The sequence below is a fragment of the Macaca mulatta genome, chromosome 3, assembly GCF_049350105.2.
Source record: "Macaca mulatta isolate MMU2019108-1 chromosome 3, T2T-MMU8v2.0, whole genome shotgun sequence".
Lineage (NCBI taxonomy): Eukaryota > Metazoa > Chordata > Mammalia > Primates > Cercopithecidae > Macaca > Macaca mulatta.
This window is the reverse complement of record NC_133408.1, coordinates 191,013,937-191,035,837: the sequence shown is the minus strand read 5'-3', so window position 1 is coordinate 191,035,837 and position 21,901 is coordinate 191,013,937. Positions and strand designations below refer to the sequence as shown.

Genomic DNA, 21,901 nt, shown 5'->3' with positions numbered 1-21,901 from the left:
CATCTTGAAAAGAAAAAAAAAAAAAGAAAGAGAAAAAAATCACGAGGCACTTCCATAGGTGCATTATTTCTCTTAAAAAAAAAAAAAAAAAAAAGTCTAATCCTTTAATCTTATAAAGGTATATAAAGTTTTTTTTTGTTTTGTGTTTTTACTGGTTATTAAATCTAGATTCACCAGTGTTCTTTTAAACCCATGTGCTTCATTGGCTGACGTTTCCTCTCTGAGGACAGGAACGTAATATAGTTGTCTCAGATCCATACTTGCCTCTCTCGAATTTGATCTGTGCATCTTTCAGTGACTTACAAGGTACCAGGCGTTACTCATGCCTAATATCTACAAGGAACCCTCCAGGGGCCTGGGATTATAGAGAAGAGCAAGGGACATCCACTGCCCCCAGGAGCGCATGTCTAAGGGAAGAACAGACCTGTAACTTCAGTAGAAGGTGTGTGTGACTCACAAAGCATTAAGGCATGTCAAAACTGGAGCAGTTAATTCCAACCTGAGGGGCTCAAACGGAAGGTTTTATGGGAGGAAGTAGCCTTTGAACTGAACTTTGAAGGCCTATTAGTTTCCCAGGCTGCCACAACTTGGTGGCTTAGACAACAGAAGTTTATTTCCTTCTAGTCTGGAGGCCAGAATTCTGTAAGTCATCAGCAGGGGTGGTTCCTTCCAGAGGTTGAGGGAGAATTCACCCCACGCTGCCCTCAGCTCCTGCTGTTGCCAGCAGTCCTTGGCATCCTTGGCTCACCGCTGCGTCGCCCCAGCCTCCACCTGTCTTCACGTGGCCCTCCCCTTTGTGCCTCTCTGCATCTTCTCTCTCTCTTATAAGGACACTTGTCACTGGATTTAGGGCCCACCCTAATCCAGGATAACCTCATCTCCAGATCCTCACCTTAGTTACACCTGCAGAGACCCTTATTGCACATAAGGTCTCATTCTGACATTTCCAGTGGACCTGTCTTTCTGTGGGGGCCACTGTTCAGCCCTCTGCAGAAAGGCAAGCAGGATGGCAGGAGACCATGGGAGAACAGGGAAGGCACTGTTGAGGAAGAAAGAATACTGTGTGCAGAGGCACAGAACAGAAGCATGGGGAACGCATTCTCAAAATTGGATTTCCCACAGTTCAAACCCTTCCTTTGAAAAGGATGTGTTGAAATGATCCTAGAGTATGAGATTCCTAGGGGATGTGATAGGAGATGAGGCTAGAAAGGTAGGTTAGAGTTCGATTTCTAGAACCTTGAATGATACAGGGTATATTGTGTAGGTAGGAAGGACATGTCAGAAGTTCCCCAGCAGCCAGGTATGGTGACTCATGCTTATAACCACAGTGCTTTGGAAGGCTGAGGCTTGAGGCCAAAAGTGCAAGACCAGCCTGGATGACATAGTGAGACCCCATCACCACAAAAAAAATACAGAATAAAAACGTTAGCCAGATGTAATGGCACGCATCTGTAGTCTCAGCTACTGGGATTGGTTGAGCCCAAGAGTTCAAGGCTGCAGTGAGCCATGATCGCACCACTGCACTCCATCCTGGGTGGCAGAGTGAGACTCTGTCTCAAAAAAACCACGGTACTGAGCAAGCGTATTATGTAATCAGATTTGTTTTTAATAGGAGAAATACTTCCAATGTTTCAATTTAGTGTTTATAATTGCTTGCATTTAAACTTAGATGTTGCATTTGTAAAAGTTTGTTATTAACCTTTATGAATTAAACACTTTAATATAAACTTGCTACTTATTGATATTATTCTTTAGCAACGCCCTTGCATAATAATGTTGGGTTGGCATCTATTTAAAGAGTAGTAAGATTTAAAGTCAGTCCGCAAACAGGTTTCTTCCTTTTGTAGAGCAGTAACTCAAGTCCCAGTGTGATACTCTGTAATTATGCTTCTATCCTATAACACTGAAAATATCAAAAGCAAGAAGGGAGCATTGTGTTAATATCTTAACCCCAGTTAGCTTTTGAATATGGAGTTGGAACTTCTTGCCCTCTCAGGAATTTTGATAATATATTTTATTTTATTTATTTATTTTTTGAGACAGTCTTGCTCTGTTGCACAGACTAGAGTGCAGTGGTAGTATCTCGGCTCACTGCAGCCCCCGCCTCCCGGGTTCCAGCCATTCTCCTGCCTCAGCCTCCCAGGTAGCTGGGATTACAGGCACACGTCACCATGCCTGGCTAACTTTTGTATTTTTAATAGAGATGGGGATTCACCATGTTGGCCAGGCTGGTCTTGAATTCCTGACCTCAGGTGATCCACCCAGCTCAGCCTCCCAAAATGCTGGGATTACAGGCGTGAGCCACAGCACCCGGCCAAGGAATTTTGATAATATATTTTAAACAGCCTGTTGTTGAATAATTTGGGTGGGTTTTGTTGTTGTTGTTGTGTAACTCCAAATTACACTCATTTTCACTCTGTTTCAATATATTTCTTCCTCCAAGTACAATGTGAGACTTCACCATAATGTAACTAACACAGATGGTGCCACCTATAATCGTAAAGTTTATACTAAAAGTAGAAAAGCGACTTTAAAAAGGAACATTTTATATTTTACTTTCTTTTCCTAACTTAAAAAGCTTATACTTTTGTTGTGATTGATGTTGTTTTATTACATTAGTAATAATCTGTCCTTACTCCCACTAAACAAAAATTTTATTATAATTTGTAGGTGGCTTACGCCTGTAATCCCAGCAGTTTGGGAAGCCAAGGCAGGTGGATCACTTGAGCCTGGGAGTTTGAGACCAGCTTGGGCAACATAGTGAGACTTCATCTCTATTTAAAATTAATTATTATTTTTCTTTTTCTGAGGCAGAGTACTGTTCTGTCCCCCAGGCTGGAGTGTAGTGGCACGATCTCAGCTTACTGCAACCTCCACATCCTGGGTTTGAAGCAATTTTTTTTTTTTTTTTTTTTTTTTTGAGACAGAGTCTCGCTTTGTCGCCAGGCTGGAGTGCAGTGGCATGATCTCAGCTCACTGTAACCTCACAACCTCCGCCTCCAGGGTTCAAGCGATTCTCCTGCCTCAGCTTCCCGAGTAGCTGGGATTACAGGTGTGTGCTACCATGCCCGGCTAATTTTTGTATTTTTAGTAGAGAGAGGGTTTCACCATGTTGGCCAGGATGGTTTCAATCTCATGACCTTGTGATCCACCCACCTTGGCCTCCCAAAGTGCTGGGATTACAGGCGTGAGCCACTGCGCCTGGCCTGAAGCAATTCTTGTGCCTCAGCCTGCCAAATAGCTGGGATTACAGGCGTGCGCCACTATGCCCAGCTAATTTTTGTATTTTTAGTAGAGACAGGGTTTCGCCATGTTGCCCAAGATGGTCTCAAACTCCTGGCTTCTCAAGCAGGCCACCCACCTTGGCCTCCCAAAGTGCTGGGATTACAGGCGTGAGCCACTGCACCCAGTCATAAAATTTAATTTTAAAACATCTTTTTAAAGAAATTTTATTATAAATTTTATTTTTATTTGTTTTTTAAATTAGTTTTAACTAGTTTTAGACATTCAAAGAGGATTTATTACAATTTAAATATTTAACATTTTACAGCTGGGTGTGGTGGCTCACACCTGTAATCCCAGCACTTTGGGAGGCTGAGGCAGGCAGATCACTTGAGGTCAGGAGTTTGAGACCAGCCTGGCCAACATGGTGAAAGCCTGTCTCTACTAAAAATACAAAGATTAGCCAGGCTTGGTTTCCCACGCCTATAATCCCAGCTATTCGGGAGGCTAAGGAACAAGAATTGCTTGAACCCGGGAGATAGAGGTTGCAATGAGCTGAGATTGTGCCACTGCACTCCAGCCTGGGTGACAGAGCGAGACCCTGTCTCCAAAATAAATAAATTAATGAATGAATTTTACTTTAGTCAAGTGCTTTATATTTTTAAAAAATGTTGTAGATCCTTCCCCAAACCTGGAACCCAGTTACAGAGGTTCTAATCTTGAGAAAAGCATGAGACCTCTTCCAGCCAATGGGCATCCTCCAAAGTGCCTGATCAGAACTTCAGAGCTTCCAAGGCCATCACAACAAGGAGAGTCTGAGAAACCGTGGCAGCCAGGAGGAGCCCAAGGAGATGCTCCCAACCATCATGTGGAATCCTGAACAGGATCCTGGGACAGACACAGGACATTAAGGAAAAATTAAGGAAATCTGAATAATGTGGAGACTTCTGTTAATACATTGTTGGTTTTATTTTGTGTCTGTGTGTGTGACAGAGTCTTGCTCTGTCACCCAGGCTGGAGGGCAGTGGCACAGTCACAGCTCACTGCAGCCTTAGCCTCCTGGCTCAAGAGACCCTCCCACTTCAGCCTCCTGAGTAGGCTGGGGCCATAGGTGTGCACCACCACACCTGGCTAATTTTTTTTATGTTTTGTAGAAATGGGGTCTCACTGTGTTGCCCAGGCTGGTCTCAAACTCCTAGCCTCAAGGACTCCTCCTGCCTCGGCCTCCCAAAGTGTTGGAATTACAGGTGGGAGCCACTGTGCCTGGACACATTCATTATTATTTTCTTGGTTGGTTAACTGTAACTGCTGTACCATGCTAATGCAAGATGTTGATGATGGGGGAACACAATTCCAGCTGCTCTGGAGGCTGTGTGCATGCAGGACAGGCACAAGAGCCCAGCTCTCCACACCTCCTTGGATGACGGAGGAAGCCCACGCAGGAAGCCCCAAGCCGCACTCCCACAGCTCCCCAGCCAACTAGGGGGCTGCCTGTGTGTGAAGGCAGTGCTGGAGGACCTGCTAGAAAGTCCAAGCCACAGCAGGCTTGGAAACTGTCTTAACTAGGAGATGGCTCCACAAGCCACCCACAGGTCTGTCAGCCACAGGTGGGTGCCTAACTGGCTGGGGCACAGCCTCTGACCACTCCTAACCTAGGATTGGATTATAACTCAGAGTTTGAAATAAATATCCATGAATCTACACTGACATGAATAAATGATCAGATAAATGAATAAATAACTCTCCTGTACATAATTATTTTAAACAAGGAGGTAGCGCGTAACTCCTGGCCATTAAGTGAGGGGTCCTAGTGACCTTAAAAAGGTTACTGTACATAAAGGAGAGAAAGAGTACCTCTACTTGGAGAAACCTGACAAATATGACTTCACTCAGGTGATTAAGGTGATGAGTAATGTTGATTTTAGATACCCTAGATAGGATGGGATGAGAAGGCATGTGTACCCTCAATATGATGATGAGGATGGAGTGTGTCCCTCCCTGTGATGATGAGGAAGGAGCGTGTGCCTCCGCGTGTGATGAGGTCGGACGTGTCCCTCCGCGTGTGATGCGGCCGGAGCGTGTCCCTTCCTGCGTGACGAGGTGGGAGCGTGTCCGTGCGTGAGGAGGTCGGAGCGTGTCCCTTCCTGCGTGATGAGGTGGGAGCGTGTCCCTCCGTGTGTGAGGAGGTCGGAGCGTGTCCCTCCTTGCGTGATGAGCTCGGAGCGTGTCCCTTCCTGCGTGGTGAGGACGGAGCGTGTGTCGAGAATGGAGCGTGTCCCTCCGCGTGTGAAGAGGATGGAGCGTGTTCCTCTACGTGTGAAGAGGATGGAGCGTGTTCCTCTACGTGATGATGAGAACGAAACTGCGTAACCCAAAGATTGGGGAAAACCCTGTGTTAGTTCTCACACTGCTTTAAATGGACTACCTGAGACTGGGTGGATAATTTGTGAAGGAAAGAGGTTTAATTGACTCCCAGTTCTGCATGGCTAGAGGGGCCTCAGGAAACTTGCAATCATGGCGGAACGGAAGAGGCATGTCTTTCGTGGAGCAGGCAACAGAGAGCAAGGGCCTAGAAAACGGCCTTATAAAGCCCTCAGATCTGAAAACTCAGGCACTATCACAAGAACAGCATGGAGGAAACTGCCCTCGTGATCCAATCACCTCCCATTAGGTCCTGCCCTTGGCACGTGGGGATTATGGGAACTACAATTCAAAATGAGATTTGGTTGGGGACACAAAGCCAAACCGTATCAATAATGTAAGATGATAAACTTGGAGGAGCCTGATATGGAGTATATAGGAACTGTTACAGCTTTGCAACTTTTTTGTAAATCTGGAACATATATTTATTCAAAATACAATGTGAATTGAAATAATTGAGAAATCAATACATTAAAATGATATACTAAAAATATAACACTAAACTTAAATTTTCAAAAATTCTGTAAGTTTGAACATTCCTGCCCTATTTTATTTTCCATTTTAATTTCACATATTCATATAGTAATAACATGTATAATATGTCTATAATATGTGTACCTCTTTTATGAAAATTCTTGATTTAATTAATGAACAAAATATCTTCAGAGGTTTCCTTTCTGGGAGATAGTTTGTTACATTTTACTATACTTAGCGTCCCTCTTGATTTCTTGCTTTTGAATTTTAGGATGATAGATTTGGCAGGCAATTTGTAACTTAAATACTGGTTGAATGTATGCTTGACTGCCGTGATCTTTGGTTTTTGTATTGCACGAATCCCGCACTCAGTAGGCGTGAGGAGACTGCGCATGCGGCTGCGTGAGGCGCGTCATCCTTAGCGGCGATGGCGGACCCAGACCAGAGCTGTCTGCGCCGCTCTGATGAGAGCTTGCTGTTTCAGGCTTTTCGTTAGCAGGGCCCTCACTGTCTAGTCTATCAGTGTTTTGAGAAATATGGGAATCATCCGTCCATCCGTTCCCTCCCTGACAGCCGCTGCTATTCATTCACGAACGCCGAGCTTGTCCTTGGTAGTGCTGGTGGCAGTGTGATGACAGTCAGTGTCCCCTCCATTGGTTTGCAGTGTCTGTGAGGACAAGGGTTGTGGTTGTTGTCTTCCCTGTGGCATCCCCGCCTCTCGCACAGTGGATGCCGCGGGTGCCTCACCAGAATCCTCCTGTCACACCCAAGTTCTCATATTTCAACATCTGTGCCCCAGGACATTCTTTGGCAACTGGGCTTGTGGGTAGAAATGCCAGGGGTCATGTCCCAGGAATTACCTGGAACCCAGGCAGGGCAGGAGGGGTCCTCCCCTGAGACAGCTCTGAGGTCTGTACAGCCTCGGAGCATCCTCCCTCGTAGCTTCACTCCAGGGTCATGAAGGTGTAGCCTGTTTACTGGGCACCCTTTCTTTTGAGTTTTTCTCCCCTAACTTTCCCTGGTCTTGGGATCAGCTTTGGGAGGAATGTAAACTAAGACAATATGCAATAAATATTTATAGACTGAATTAATTTATGGATTACTTGAGTAAGATACTGATCATTCAAATAAATTATCACCCAGGAAGGAAAAAATATTAGAAATACACAGTCACTGTTAACGAGATAGAAGGCGATAACTGATGAGACAGAAGCACGATGCCATTAGCGTTCAGGGGAAGAAGTCATTTTAGATTTCCTTACTCTTTCCAGGTCAGGGCTGGTGACCCACCTGTGTGATCTCAGGTGATCCAGTGCTCACCCTGGGCTGATGCATAAGCTTTGAGGGTGGAGAACCGGTCATTGTGTCCCCCTGTGAGTAACCCCAGGACAGGACCCAGGACACAGGTCCTCCCCAGGTGCGCTCAGATGAGTGCACCACTGAGTCAGGAAAGTGAGCTTAATAAGGAGCTACTGGAGGCTGGGACAGAGCTTCAAATCCCGCTTGGGTCACTTCTTCACCATCTGATTTGGGCCTTGTGACACAGCTTGTCCTAGCCTCAGTTTCCTCAGAGGTAAAATAAAAAACATGAAGCCGTATTCCTTTAGGTTGTTACATCAGTTAAGTGAGGTGATTTATTGTGGTACCTGGTCCATAATGAGCACTCAGATGTTCACTTCTTTTGTGAGAAAAGATGTCAGTTGAGGCTGGGTTGAAATTGAACAAGGAAAAGTCAAGGAGGAGGATGTTTAAGGTAACATGAGTGAACAAGGGAGAGGTCAAAGGCTACAGGAGACTGAGAGGGAGCCCGTTTGCCTAGACATGAAACCAGGAGGTGGGAAATAAGGCTGCGGAGAAGCCAGATGTGGAGATTCATAAACAAAACACGGAGGCATCTGGACTTTATTCCACATCAGGAGGGAGGCATTTGAGAGGGAAATATGCAGGAGGCAGTTGCAGTGACAAAACTCTGCATTATAAATTGTGATATCCCAAAGAGAGGTCCGAATGAAAATAGACTTGGGAGTGGTCCACATCATTTGTCATGAAATTGGCAAACCAGCTGCATGGATGTCCACAGTAGGAAATACACAGAATTGTAGGGCTCCTTTCCACAGCCAAGGAGCTTGGGTAGTATCACTTGTTTAGCACTTGTTTTGCTAATTAGCTCATACACTACAATTTCTTCTTCTCAGATATTTCCCAAGTAGTTCAGATCTTCCTAAAATGCACAGATCGGTGTGGGCTGAATGGAGCTGTCAAGGATGTCTCTTGCAGATGGTATAATTTGAACTGACCCGTGAAGATAGGGAAGGATTTCGGCAGAACAGGGAAAGCGGTCGTGGCAGGCCGAGGGAAGGAGGGGGATCAGCTTGGCTAAGAACACAGCTTTGGAATCCAGAGGCTTCAAGTTCAAATTCAGGTTCCATGACTCACCAGTCATATCCTTGGGCCAAGGTCTAAAGAAGGAGTTCACTGGGCCACAAAGAGATGGAGAAAGTATTTCAGACAGAGGATGCAGTAGTGTCAGGCCTTATGGAAGAGATAGCAGAGCACTGATGGAGGACTAGAAAAAAAAATAGGGGTTGGAGAAAATACAAAGTGGTAGTGTTTAGTACAAGAGGCAGGGAGGTTGGGGCCAGGCCTCCCAGGTCTTATAGGTCAGGGGTCCCCAATCCTGGGGCCATGAACCAGTACTCTTCCCTGGCCTGTTAGGAAATGGGCTGCACAGCCGGAGGCGAGGCGTGGGTGAGCCAGCATTATGGCCTGAGCTGTGCATCCTCTCAGATCAGGGACAGCTTTAGTGTCTCATAGGAGCCTAAACCCGGTTGCGAACTGTTCCCATGAGGGATCTAGGTTGTGTGCTCCTGATGAGAATCTGGTGCCTGATGATCTGAGGTGGAACAGTTTCATCCTGAAACCACCCACTACCAACCCCCGTGGAAAAATTGTCTTCCACAAAACCAGTCCTAAGGACTGCTGTTGTAGGTGACTTAAGGGGTTTTGCCTTTATTCTAAAGCAGCTGGATTAGATTATATTTGCATCTGGCAAAATCTTCCTGGATGCAGTGTGGACAGCTGTGAAGATACGGGGGCAGAAGGATTGATGAGGAAGTTAGGATATCTAGGGGGGTGGCCATGGAGGCCGAGAAATGAGTGGATTGGAGGGATCTGGGGTGCAAAATCAAGGGATCGTGATAAATTGGTTAGGGTGACAAGAGGACAATGGCAAGGATGACTCCTACATTTCCATGATCGGTTGGACAGTGTTGCCTTTTCCTTATCAGCGTGCTATCAACCCCACAACACACTGTCATTATTTTTGTTTAAATTGTCTGTTAGGGCCAGGTGCGGTGCCTCAAGCCTGTAATCCCAGCACTTTGGGAGGCCAAGCCATACAGACCACCTGAGGTCAGGAGTTCAAGACCAGCCTGGCCAACACGGTGAAACCCCATATCTACTAAAAATACAAATATTAGCCAGGCGTGGTGGCACGCACCTGTAATCCCAGCTACTCAGGAGGCTGAGGCAGGAGAATCGCTTGAACCTTGGAGGCGGAGGTTGCAGTCAGCCAAGATTGAGCCACTGCACTCCAGCTTAGGTGACAAGAGCTAAACTCCATCTTAAAAAAAATAAAAATAAAAAATAAATTGCCAATTAACTTTTAGAGAGATTTAAATAATTTTTGAAAGCATTTATATATTTGTCCACATCGTTACCATTTTCAGTGCTCTGTGTTCCCTGTGTAGGTCCATGTTTCCATACAGCATTTATGTAATTAATACCTTTAAAATTTTTTAAAATTTCTGTCTGCTAACAATGAGTTAGTAGATACAAATATAGTAGCCTTTTTTTCTATTTGCATTTGCTTTATTGTACTTTTTTCATTTTTTTTAATTTTTTGTTGACACATAGTTGTACATATTTATGGGATACAGTTTGATGTTTTAATATATGTATATATTGTGTACTGATAAAATCAGGATAATTAGTGTATCTGTCACCTAAAACATGTATCATTTGTGGCAGGAACATTCAAAATCCTCCCTTCTAGCTATTTTGAAATATACAATACGTTATTGTTAACTATAGTCACCACACTGTGCAATAGAACACCAGAATGCATTCCTCCTGTCTGACTGTAACTGACCAACCTCTCTTACCACCACCCTGTTCCCTCCCCAGCCTCTGGTAACCACTCTCTACTTTCTACTCCTGTGAGATCAACTTGTTTAGATTCCACAGATGAATGAGATGGTATTTGCCTTTCCATGCCTGGTTTATTTCATGTAGCACAGTGTCCTCTAGGTTCATCCTGTGGTCACAGATGTCAGGATTTCATTCTTTTTTATGCTTGAATAGTACTCTGTTGTGCGTGGGTACCACATTTCTTTATCCGTTCATCTTTTGGCGACACTTAGGTGGATTCCATGTCTTGACTGTTGTAAATAGTGCTGCACTCAACATGGCAGTGCAGATGTGTCATTAACACTCTGATTTCATTTCCTTTGGGTATGCCCAGTAGTGGGATTGCTGGATCATGGGGTAATTCTATTTTTATTTTTTTGAGGAACCTCTGTACTGTTTTCTATAATAGCTATACTAATTTATATTTCATTCCCACCAATAGTTCAAAAAAAAAGTGGGGGGGGGCTTCCTTTTCTCCATATCCTCAGCAACACTCATCTTTTGTTTGTTTTGTTTATTATAGCCATTCTAACTGGAGTGAGGTGATATCTCATTGTGGTTTTGATTTGCATTTCTCCAGTGACTAGCGATGGTGGACATTTTTTCATATACCCATTGACCATTTCTATGTCTTCTTTGAGAAATGTGTATTCAGTTCTTTTGCCCATTTTTTAATCAGATTATTTGGTTTTTTGTTGTTGTTGTTGTTGTTGTTTTCCTGCTGTTGAGTTGTTTGAATTCCTAATCTATTTTGGATATTAACTCTTTATCAGATGTATAGTTTGCCAATATCTTCTCTCATTCTGTAGGTTGTCTCTTCACTCTGTTGATTATTTCCTTTGCAGGATAGAAGCTTTTTAGTTTGATATAATCCCATTTATTCATTTTTGCTTTTGTTCCATGTGCTTTTGAAGTTTTATCCATAAAATATTTGCCCAGACCAAAGTCATGAAGCATTTCCCCTGTTTTCTTCTAGTAGTTTCATAGTTTGGGTCATAGATTTTTCAATCTTTAATCTATTTTCCGTTGATTTTTGTATCTGATGAGAGACAGGAGTCCAGCTTCATTTTTCTGCATGTGGATATCTAAGTTTCCCAGCACCATTTATGGAAGAGACCACGCTTTGCCCAGCGTGTATTCTTGGAACCTTTGTCAAAAATCATTTGACTGTAATGTGTGGATTTATTTCTGGGCTTTCTGATTCTCTTTGTCTGTGTGTCTGTTTTTATGCCAGCATCATGCTGTTTTGGTTATTGTAGCTTTGTAGTATATTTCGAAGTCAGGTAGTGTAATATCTTCACCTTTGTTCTTTTTGCTCAAAATTCTTTTGGCTATTTGGGGTCTTTTGTGGTTCTATACAAATATTAGGATTTTTTTTTCTTGTCCTGAGAAGAATTGGTATTTTGATAGGCATTGTGTTGAATCTGTAGATCATAGTGGGTAGTATGGTCATTTTAACAATATTCTTCCAATCCATGAACACAAGATATCTTCCCATTTATTTGTGTCTTCTTCAATTCTTCCTTTATTTTTTGACAGTCTCACTTTGTAACCCAAGTTGGAGTATAGTGCCGCAATCTCAGCTCACTACAACCTCTGCCTCCCAGATTCAAGCAATTCTCGTGCCTCAGCCTCCTGAGAAGCTGGGATTACAGGCCCGTGCCACCATGCCCAGCTAATATTTGTATTTTTAGTAGAAACAGGGTTTCTCCATGTTGGCCAGGCTGGTCTCAAACTCCTGATCTCAGGTGATCTGCCCACCTCAGCCTCCCAAAGTGCTACGATTACAGGCATGTGCCACCACACCTGGCCTGCTTCAGTTCTTTCATTGGTGTTTTATAGTTTTCACTGTAGAGATCTTTCACCTCCTGGGTTAAATTAAATCCTGAGTATTTTGGTTTTTTGTAGCTATTATAAATGGGATTTTTTAAAATTTCTATTTCAGATAGTTGTCTATTAGTGTATAGAAATGCTACTGATTTTTTATGTTGAGTTTATATCTCGTAACTTTACCAAATTTATTAGTTTTGACAGTTTCTTGATGGAGTCATTAGGGTTTTCCATATATAAGATTATGTCATCTGCAAACAGGGACAGTTTAACTTCCTTGTTTCCATATTTGGATGCCTTTTATTTCTTTGCCTTGCCTGACTGCTCTGACAAGGACTTCCAGTACTACGTTGAACAGAGTAGCAAGAGCAGGCATTCTTGTCTTGTTCCTGGTCTTTTTTTTTCCCCCTTTATTTTTATTTTTATTTTATTTTATTATTTTTGTAGAAACTGGGTCTTGCTATGCCACCCAGGCTGGTCTCGAACTCCTGGGCTCAAGCGACCCTTCCACCTCAGCCTCCCAAAGTTCTGGGATTACAGGTGTGAGCCACCGCACCCGGCCTTGTTCCAGATCTTGAAGGGAAAGCTTCCAACTTTTCCCCATTCGATTAGCTTTGTCTTTGTTTTATTAACCCCGTATTTAATTCTGTGACCCTGCTAAACTCATTCTTTTTAAATCTAGGAACTTTTTCTAGATTCTTTGGTTTTTCCTATATAGAAAATCATACAGTGTGCAAGTAAAGACAGTTTTGCTTTTTCCTTTTCAACGTGTATGCCTTTCATTTTTTTCTCTTGCCTTATTGCCCCATCTGGGACCTCCAGTACAGTGTTCATAGAATTAGTGAGAGTGAGCATCCTTGCCTGGCCCTTGAGTCATACTGGGAAAACATTTCGTATTTTACCATGAAGTCTGTTAGTGATAGGTTTATGTATATGCTTTTCATCCGATTGAGGGTGTTGTTTATTGTTACTGATGTTTTGCCTTTTTTTCTTATAGCAGAAGACTCAGAAAGTGGTGTTTACATGCGATTCATGAGGTCACACAAGTGTTATGACATCGTTCCAACCAGTTCAAAGCTTGTCGTCTTTGATACTACATTACAAGTAAGTGTACTCAGTTTTCATGAATTTTTTGTTTCACTTTTGGATGGCTACTGCTTTATGCAGTCATTTAAAACCAGCAATGCCAGCAAACGTTTATTGAGTCCTTTGCACTATCAGGCACTGTGCAGAGGTTTTATCTGAATTCTTAACATGTGCTATTACTGTCTTCTTCCTGAAGACAGGGAAGCTCAAATTATAGAGTTTAAGAACTTAAGTCAGGAAGCTTTGGCCAGGTGCAATGGCTCACGCCTGTAATCCCAGCACTTTGGGAGGCCAAGGCTGGCAGATTACCTGAGGGTCGGAAGTTGGAGACCAGCCTGGCTAACGTGATGAAACCCCATCTCTACTAAAAATACAAAATTAACCGGGTGCGGTGGTGCATGCCTCTAGTCCCAGCTACTCAGGACCCTGAGGCAGGAGAATCGCTTGAACCCAGGAGGCAGAGGTTGCAGTGAGCCGAGATTATGCCACTGCACTCCAGCCTGACAACAGAGCGAGACTCCATCTCAAAAAAAAAAAAAAAAACAGAAAGAAAGCAAGCTAGGACCTAATCCACAGAGCTAGTACAAGATGGGGTTTTGAACACAGGGCTGTCTAATGTGTGTTAGAACCTAAGCTGTTCATTATTAAACTGTAGAGCCTCACTCAGTATATCCTCATGGTCTTTAAGTTATTTAGTTGAACATATGATACATAAACTTGAGATAATAATGGTGAAAAAGAAGACAATCACTAAAATGGGCAATCTCTTGAGAGAAGAACCTTACCAATCTCTTTTCACAGAACATTTGAATCTTAACATTTTGGTATTAAAATTATGCTTGTTGCAACTTACTTTATATCAATGTAACTTATAATCACATACGAACAGTCCTAAATATTATACTCAATACAGTGATCAAACTACATTCTATGTAATCAAATGTGTGTCTACCCACATATCTGTGCATATACATTTAGTGTATTGTTTCTATATAAATATTTTCCAAGTAGGATTGTCCTCAGTCGAGTTCCTCAGAAGTAAATGCTAAACCAAGAGTTCACGGGCAAGTGGTTTATGAAGGATGCACTCCCAGGAGGAAGCATGAAGGGATCAGAGGAAGAGCAGGGCAGGGGAAGACACCCAGCCAGGGCCCTGCAAGGGTGGCCTCAGCCTGAGCCCTCGGGAGCTCCGGCTGAAAGGTGCCCTGGAGCGTGTCCAACCCCTCCCATAGCCCTGCCTTAGGTGATCCTCCCAGGCTCTTCCTGCTCCACCAGACCCTTTAGACCTCCCCAGGAACCCCCAGGTGTGGCCTGCTTCTGCTCCCACGCCCCACACCTGCCATGCGTCCTCAGAGGGCTCCCCGGGTTCTTGGAGCACCTTACCTGTATTCTGTGCCTGCCACCCAGGACTTACAGGATGACCAAAAATGATGTTGCTTTCGTTTAATTTCATTTTCCAATTGTTTCTTGTTAACATATGGAAATACAATTGATTTTTGCAAATTGGCTTTATATCCTTTGTCTTTGCTGAGTTCACTTTGGACCAGGTGACCTTCAGAGCCACTTTTAAAACCCTAAGATTCTCTGATTATTTGACACAAAGAGGAAAGCATGCAAATACAATCTTATAGTAGGGAAAATGGTAGGCAGTCGTTTTAAGAGATGCCGTCTCGAGAACTGTGACCACGTGTTTCAATAACAAAATAACAAGAAGTTCTGAATTCCCAAGATAAAGGAACTACTGGCTCAGCCTATTTCAGCCTCACCCCCATCCCCCAGGAGGTTTACTTTGTAAAATACCAGATCTTCTGACCACCGGCATTTCTACCAACATAAAAATAAGTGACAGTAGGCCGGGCACAGTGGCTCACACCTGTAATCCCAGCACTTTGGGAGGCCGAGGCGGGCAGAGCACTTGAGGTTAGGAGTTCAAGATCACCCTGGCCAACATGGTGAAACCCCATCTCTACTAAGAATACAAAAATTAAAATTATTAGCTGGGTGTGGTGGCAGGCACCTGTAGTCCCAGCTACTCAGGAGGCTGAGGCAGGAGGATCGCTTCAACCCAGGAGGTGGAGGCTACAGTGAGCCGAGATCGTGCCACGGCACTCCAGCCTGGATGACAGAGTGAGACTCCAACAAAGCAAGACTCTCAAAAAATGACAGTAACAAGTAACAGCTGGTTTGACTTTTACCCAGCTTTCCACGTATTACTCATTTTGGCTAAACCCTAAAGAAAATCGAATGAGTAATACATGAAAAATGCGATACCTTATGGATGTCCAAGATCACCGATCCAGTAAATATCACTTCCCTAATTAACAGGAGCTGTGAGCATCATCTCCGGGAAGCCGTTTATCCTGTGAGGCTCTGAGTTTGAGAGGAGCTGAGATGCATTACCATGGAAATAGGGGGAGAAAGTTGTTTGGCATTGGTTAAGTCAGAGTAAAAGTTGTATTTGCAAGGGGGTGATTTGAGTATTTTCTAGACACAGGCTGCAGTAATAGTTATTGACACACCCTCGAGAGCTAAGAAAGCAAACAGAAAATAGCCGTGTACCCAAAACAACCTAAGAGATTAAATAAATCCTTGCATAGGAATATAACAGAATACTGCATACTGGAGAAAATGTTTGTCAAGAGTATATTCATTTATTAGGAAAAAAAAAAGTAAGCTGCAGAACAGTACTCAAAATGACCACGTTACTCTGAGGGTACAACATCCTCAGAGCCATAACTGCTCTGGGGACCAAGGCGAGCCACTTGCAGGGAAGCTGAAAGAGTGTGTGCAGACAGGAGTAGAACAGAGCCCACGAGAGGAGAGCAGAATGGGAGGGTGTGCCGCCAGAATGAGGGGGGACGAGCAGTCTCGGGCTTGGCTTTTCTGTTTCCATCTTCAGTCTCTTGAGAGGCCGACTGGACTCCCTGCGGTTTGGTTCCATGAGATTCCCCTGGTTTAATACTGGAATCACCCTGGGGATCCGTGTAGATATGTCCTGGCCATCTCAGTCCTGATAAAGTGGAAATCAGATGTCCAGCTGGGAGGTCTGCCTGCTGGGAGATGTAATCCCCACTGTCCTCAAGAGCCACACTCTGCAGTGCCAGCAGCGGCCAGCCCAGCAGGAGAAGCACCTGTAAACCAAGCCCAGCTTTTTCTCCGTCAGTCAGTGGCTCATAAGGAGCTCCCCCGAGTCTGGGTGTGGATCGAAGTAGGGGAGGCACCAGTGGCAGAGCAGCTGCATCATGTACCCGTGCAGCGTCCGTGTGCTTCACAGGCCTGGGCAAGCCCCGTCTCTGCCTGGCGAGAGAGGGTTGCTGTGCACACTCAGCATTCGGCCTGGAGGGCCTGGTAGTTCCTTGTTTGCGATGGGGAGCTCAGGTTGCATGGTCTCCGCGTCTCATGGCTAGCTTGTTCAGTCTCTGCAAGGGCCTGGCGCAATCAGCCAGAACTGTTTCCCAGCGAAAGTCATCTGTAGGAGAAGATATGGTTGTTTTGGAGTTAATCTTCCCTCAAAACCCTCAATGTCTACTCTGTAAATTTCCTTTTGGTGGAGGCTTCCTACAGCATCCCTGATATCAACCTTGCTGGATCCTAAGGCTACACAGAAGAGCAACCTGGACTTGCCACATGCCTGATCTTGCCCCAGGCCTCTCTGAAAACAGCTTTTAGTGTCACTCAGTACCTGTGTCAGAGTAGCACAACACACATGTGGTGCACGTTGCCTCCAAAACACCTGCCTGGTGGTTGTAGTGGCAGGTGAAGTGTGGAATGACAACTTGAAGCTCTCATTGGAGGGGTGTCTCCAGTGTTTCAGGCCATTCTGGGGTGTGAGACCGCTGGTTCTTTGGGGTCTGTCCCTCACGCTGTGCCCTGCACATATCTCACAGAGGCACCTAGAGCTCTGCTACTTCCTGCCTGTCCAGTCCAGCCCACACTGCCATCAGCGCATGGGCCAGTGTGGCAATGTGCAGTGTGAAGATGGCCAGCTTCTCTGCAGACCATAATAAGGTACAGAGCGGGGGTGCTGCAGCCTTGAGACACGTGGGTGAAAGTGTCCTGTTGCCAGGTAAAGCAGACTCTGTCTGGGGGTCCTTGTAGATTGGTATAGAGAAAGGAGTATGTGCCCAGGCAGGGGCTGTAGGTCCCCCAAGATACTACATTGGGAACAGCTGCTGCAGTGACAAGTTCACTTTTCCGATTGAAGGGGTCCCTCACCTGTATGTTCCTCAGGGGCTCCAGGAGGAGTATCCTCTGGGTATGGAATGTGCAAGTGGCACGTGACAAATCCGTGCCAGTGCCCCTGTCTCCCTTAGCCTGTGGATTCCTTCTGTATAGTTCACTGTGCCACAGAAGCCTGGCATCTCAGCCTTATTAAACACGGACTCAGCAGTGCCCTGCACTTCGGGCAGTCAACCAAGTGAGCAGTTAGAGCCACTGCCGGCTACGTTTGCAAAATGTTAACGGACAATTACTGGTGAGACCGCTCAGAGCAATCAGTCCCACCAAACGAGTGTTAAATTTCTCGTCTTTGTCCTGACTTACTAGCACCGTTCCCTTCCTGGGTTTCTGCAACTGTGAAATGGCAAGATCTCACAGTTTGTTTGGCGTATAAGTGGTTTCGTCCCCTGCTGCATGCAGAAACCTGTCCCTAGTTACAGGTCAAGGGGCGGCAATGGCCGGCTGGGGTTTTCTTTGGGAGGGTGAGAGGCCTGCGCTAGGCGTCTGCCCCATCCTGTCACTAGGCTTTCGAGTAAAGAAAGGTGATTCTCAGACACTGGAGAGCCAGCCGTTCCCACTGCCATGGGAGGCTCGGAGGAACTCCCGGATCTGGAATATCACCTTCATCTGAGTCCAGTCAGACGTCCCTCTGTCCGGTGCCGGGGTCCCGCTCCTTCCAGATCCATGCCCGGCTTTCCCATCAAACCCAGAGATGCCGCCAATTCTGCCTGTGCATCCACACCCCGCAGAGTTATGCTTTGTGTTTGGTTTTGGAAACAGCCCTGTAGCTATGAGAAATAGATTCTCTGGGGACTACCATAGAGGCTGTTGGGTTCTCTGTCTGTAAGTGCAGGTCCCGTACCCGGGCTTGTGGTTTTCTCAGAGGCCCCAGCATACTCACAGGAGGCTCTCACACTGAGTCCTTTGGTCCTGGCTTCTGTGTCAGTGGCCAGTACAGTGGCCATGTGGGCCCTGGCACCCAGATGTCACCACAGTCACAGATGATGACTTGTTTAGTCACAGTGCCATGGCCTGCCCTGGATTACAGGAATCTGATGTCCCACTGACAAAGAGCTCAACACTGTGTTAAACCCACTGATGGGAAACCAATTCCAAGTCCTCTGTTTCTAGGAACCAGTCTTGGCCGTTTCTTTTCTTTCTTCTTCTTTTTTTTTTTTTTTTTTTTTTTTTAAGATAGGGTCTCACTCTGTCACCCAGGCTGAAGTACAGTGGTATGATCTTGGCTCACTGCAACCTCCGCCTCCCAGGTTCAAGCAATTCTTGTGCCTCAACCACCCAAGTAGCTGGGATTTCAGGCGCCCGCCACCACACCTGGCTAATTTTTTGTATTTTTAGTAGAGGTGGTGGGTTTTCACCATGTTGGACAGGCTGTCCTCAAACTCCTGGCTTCTTGACCTGTCTGCCTCCGCCTCCCAAAGTGCTGGGACTACAGTTTTGAGCCACCGTGCCTGGCCATGGTGCCAGTTTCTTGATCAGTCAAGGTTCAGTCAGGAGACAGAAGCCACACCAGTTATTTAAACAGAAAAAGAACATAAGCAAATGTTAACTGGATCTAAGTTAACTTGTAACTGAAAGGATAAATAAAGACCTCTAAGGCAGTGTTCTCAAAGTCTGGTTCCCAGACCAGTAGCTCAGCATCAACTGGAACTTATAAAAACACAGCTCATTGGACCCAATCTCAGACCCGAATCTGAAATGGGGAGATGAGGCTCAGTGACCCACATTTTACCATGATGCTGAGTCTGATGTACTCTACAGTGTCATGGAGGAGAGGGCATCCTGGCATGTGCCTTCTAGCTGGTGCTTATGTCTCTGAGTGGGGGGCTTGAGGAAGCTCATTTCGCACAAAATGGGAAAACAACAAACTGTATTCAGCTGCTGCTCCTACAGTGCCCAGGTAAGGCATTGCCTGGGTGGAACTCACGGGAGCTGCAGGCAGACAGGAACCCTGCTGGCCGCTGACGGGAGGAGCAAGCTTCCTCCTGCTCCGGCTTTGAATCCCTCCCTAGACTCCTTTATTGTCAGAGCCTGAAATAGAGCCAGCTGGCAACACTGAAACAGGGCCTACAAAGTCCCAGCATCACGGAGCCAAGTTAGAGGGGTGGACATGGAGCCAAGAGACAGTAACTTAATGACTGGCACAGTAGAAAGGGGGGACATCCCATTCCCTTCCAGACAAGCCCAGGAATTCAGAGAAAGATAGGTATCAGTTAGTGTATTAGCCCGTTTTCATGCTGCCAATAAAGACATACCTGAGACTGGGTAATTTATAAAGGAAAAGAGGTTTAATGGACTCACAGTTCCATGTGACTGGGGAGGCCTCACAATCAAGGTGGAAGGCAAGAAGCAAGTCATGTCTTACATGGATGGCAGCAAGCAGAGAGAGCGAGCTTGTGCAGGGGAACTCCTCTTTCTAAAACCATCAGATTGCTGGGTGTGGTGTCTCATACCTGTAATCCCAGCACTCTGGGAGGCCAAGGTGGGTGGATCACTTGAGACCAGGAGTTTGAGACCAGCCTGACCAACACGGCAAAACCCTGTCTCTACTAAAAATATGAAAATTAGCTGGGCTTGATGGTGGGTACCTGTGGTCCCAGCTATTCGGGAGGCTGAGGTAGGAGAATTGCTTGAACCCAGAAGGCAGAGGTTTCAGTGAGCCAAGATTGTACCACTGCACACCAGCCTGGGTGACAGAGCAAGAATCTGTCTTTAAAAAAAAAAAAAATTCAGATCTTTTGAGACTTGCTATCGTGGGAACAGCACGGGAAAGACTTTCCCCATGATTCAGTTACCTCCCACTGGGTCCCTCCCACCACACGTGGGAATTATGGGAGCTTCAATTCAAGATGAGATTTGGGTGGGGACACGGCCAAACCACATCAGTTAGTGATTCCAAAAGATGACACCTCAAGAATTATGAGAGGCCCAAAAATAAATAAAATTTCATAATGAAATTCTCACACCCTAGGATTGGTGGGGGAAGCATTAGGAACGATCTAGGCTTTTCCTCACAGTGGCAATGTGACTTCTTTTAGTAACACTCTACAAATGATAGCTTTATTTTTTTTAACAAATGTTTTATAAGAGTTGTAGATTTACAGAAACATGGCAAAGCTAGTACAGAGAGTTTGCATATACCCCACATCCAGTTTAATTTTGACATCTTGCGTTAGTGTGGGTCTATATTTGTCCCAGTTAATGAACCAGTGTTGATACATGATTATTTGCTAAAGTCCATGCTTTCTTCAGATTTCCTTAGTTTTTACATAATGCCATTTCTGTTGGAGGATCCCATCTAGGTTACCCCATCACGTCTCATCATCATGCCTCCTTAGGTGAGACAGCGTCTCAGACAGACGCTCCCTGTGTTTGACACCTTGACGGTTTTGAGGTGTTTCGGTCAGGTATTTTCTAGAATGCCCTCTATTGAGATTTGCATGATTTATCATGATTAGACTGGGAATGTGGCTTTGGAGGAGGAAGGCCAGAGACAGGTAAAGTGCCCTTTTCATCACACCATCTCCAGGGTGCTTACTGCCTGCGGGACTTACCACTCTCCATTACCTGGCTGAGGTGTGCCAGGAATTTCCACCATGAGATTCTTCTTCTTTCTCCTTTCTATGCCGTAGTCCCAAGAAGGAAGTCACCACCTACAGCCCACACTTAGCCAGTGGGGAGCGACGCTTCACCTCTGTGAGAGCTGAGCAGCTACGTGAGTTCGTTGAGATTTTTCTGCAAGGGAGATTTGTCTCTTCTCCATCTATTTATTTATTCAGTCATTTATTCCAGTATGGATTTATGGATATTTATTTTATTCTTTGGGTTATAATCCAGAACAACTTCATTTTGTTGCTTACATTATTCCAGGCATTGTGATTTTGAATAATGCCAATAAAAACCAAGCAAGTATTCAAATAAGTGGCTGTTTACCAAGCACTTTTTTTTTTTTTTTTTTTTTTGAGACAGACTCTCGCTCTGTCGCCCAGGCTGGAGTGCAATGGCACAATCTCGGCTCACTTGAAGCAGTTCTCCCCACCTCAGCCTCCTGAGTAGCTGGGATTACAGGCAGGCACCTAGCTAATTTTTGTATTTTTAGTAAAGGCTTGGTTTCACCATGTTGGCCAGACTGGTCTCAAACTCCTGACCTCAAGTGATCCACCCACCTCAAAGAATGAGTAGAGAATATAGAATGCAGAGCACATGATCAAAAGTAAAGTAAAAGGAGAGCTTGAATAGGAGGGAGCTGCCCAGGACAATCCTAGTTTAGTGTTAAAATTAAGAGACACAAAGGGAAGGGGCGCTTGATTATTTTAAAAGCAAGAAGGAAAGAGAAGTCCCAGCCCTATTGTTCCAGGCTGATGCTGCTGATGTCAACAAAGAGAAAACAGAACTGTTCAGCTTAAATTATACTTTGTTCATTATCAAGGAAAATGATCTTCAA

At 45.0% G+C, this 21,901-nt stretch overlaps 1 protein-coding gene across 13 annotated transcripts in view; it reads left to right on the top strand.

Annotated features, from left to right (window-relative positions):
- Positions 1 to 21,901, top strand: part of PRKAG2 (protein kinase AMP-activated non-catalytic subunit gamma 2) — a 326,330-nt gene that overhangs the window by 271,397 nt on the left and 33,032 nt on the right. For 7 of the 13 annotated variants that reach the window (XM_077997756.1, XM_015135316.3, XM_028846494.2 and 4 more), the window contains one exon: positions 13,136 to 13,239. In XM_077997756.1, coding sequence (XP_077853882.1) covers positions 13,159 to 13,239 — 81 coding nt within the window. In that variant the 5' untranslated portion in view covers positions 13,136 to 13,158. Of the gene's footprint in view, positions 1 to 13,132; positions 13,240 to 21,901 lie in introns of all 13 variants that reach the window. The other 6 variants (XM_077997757.1, XM_015135315.3, XM_028846493.2 and 3 more) reach the window with 1 other exon arrangement.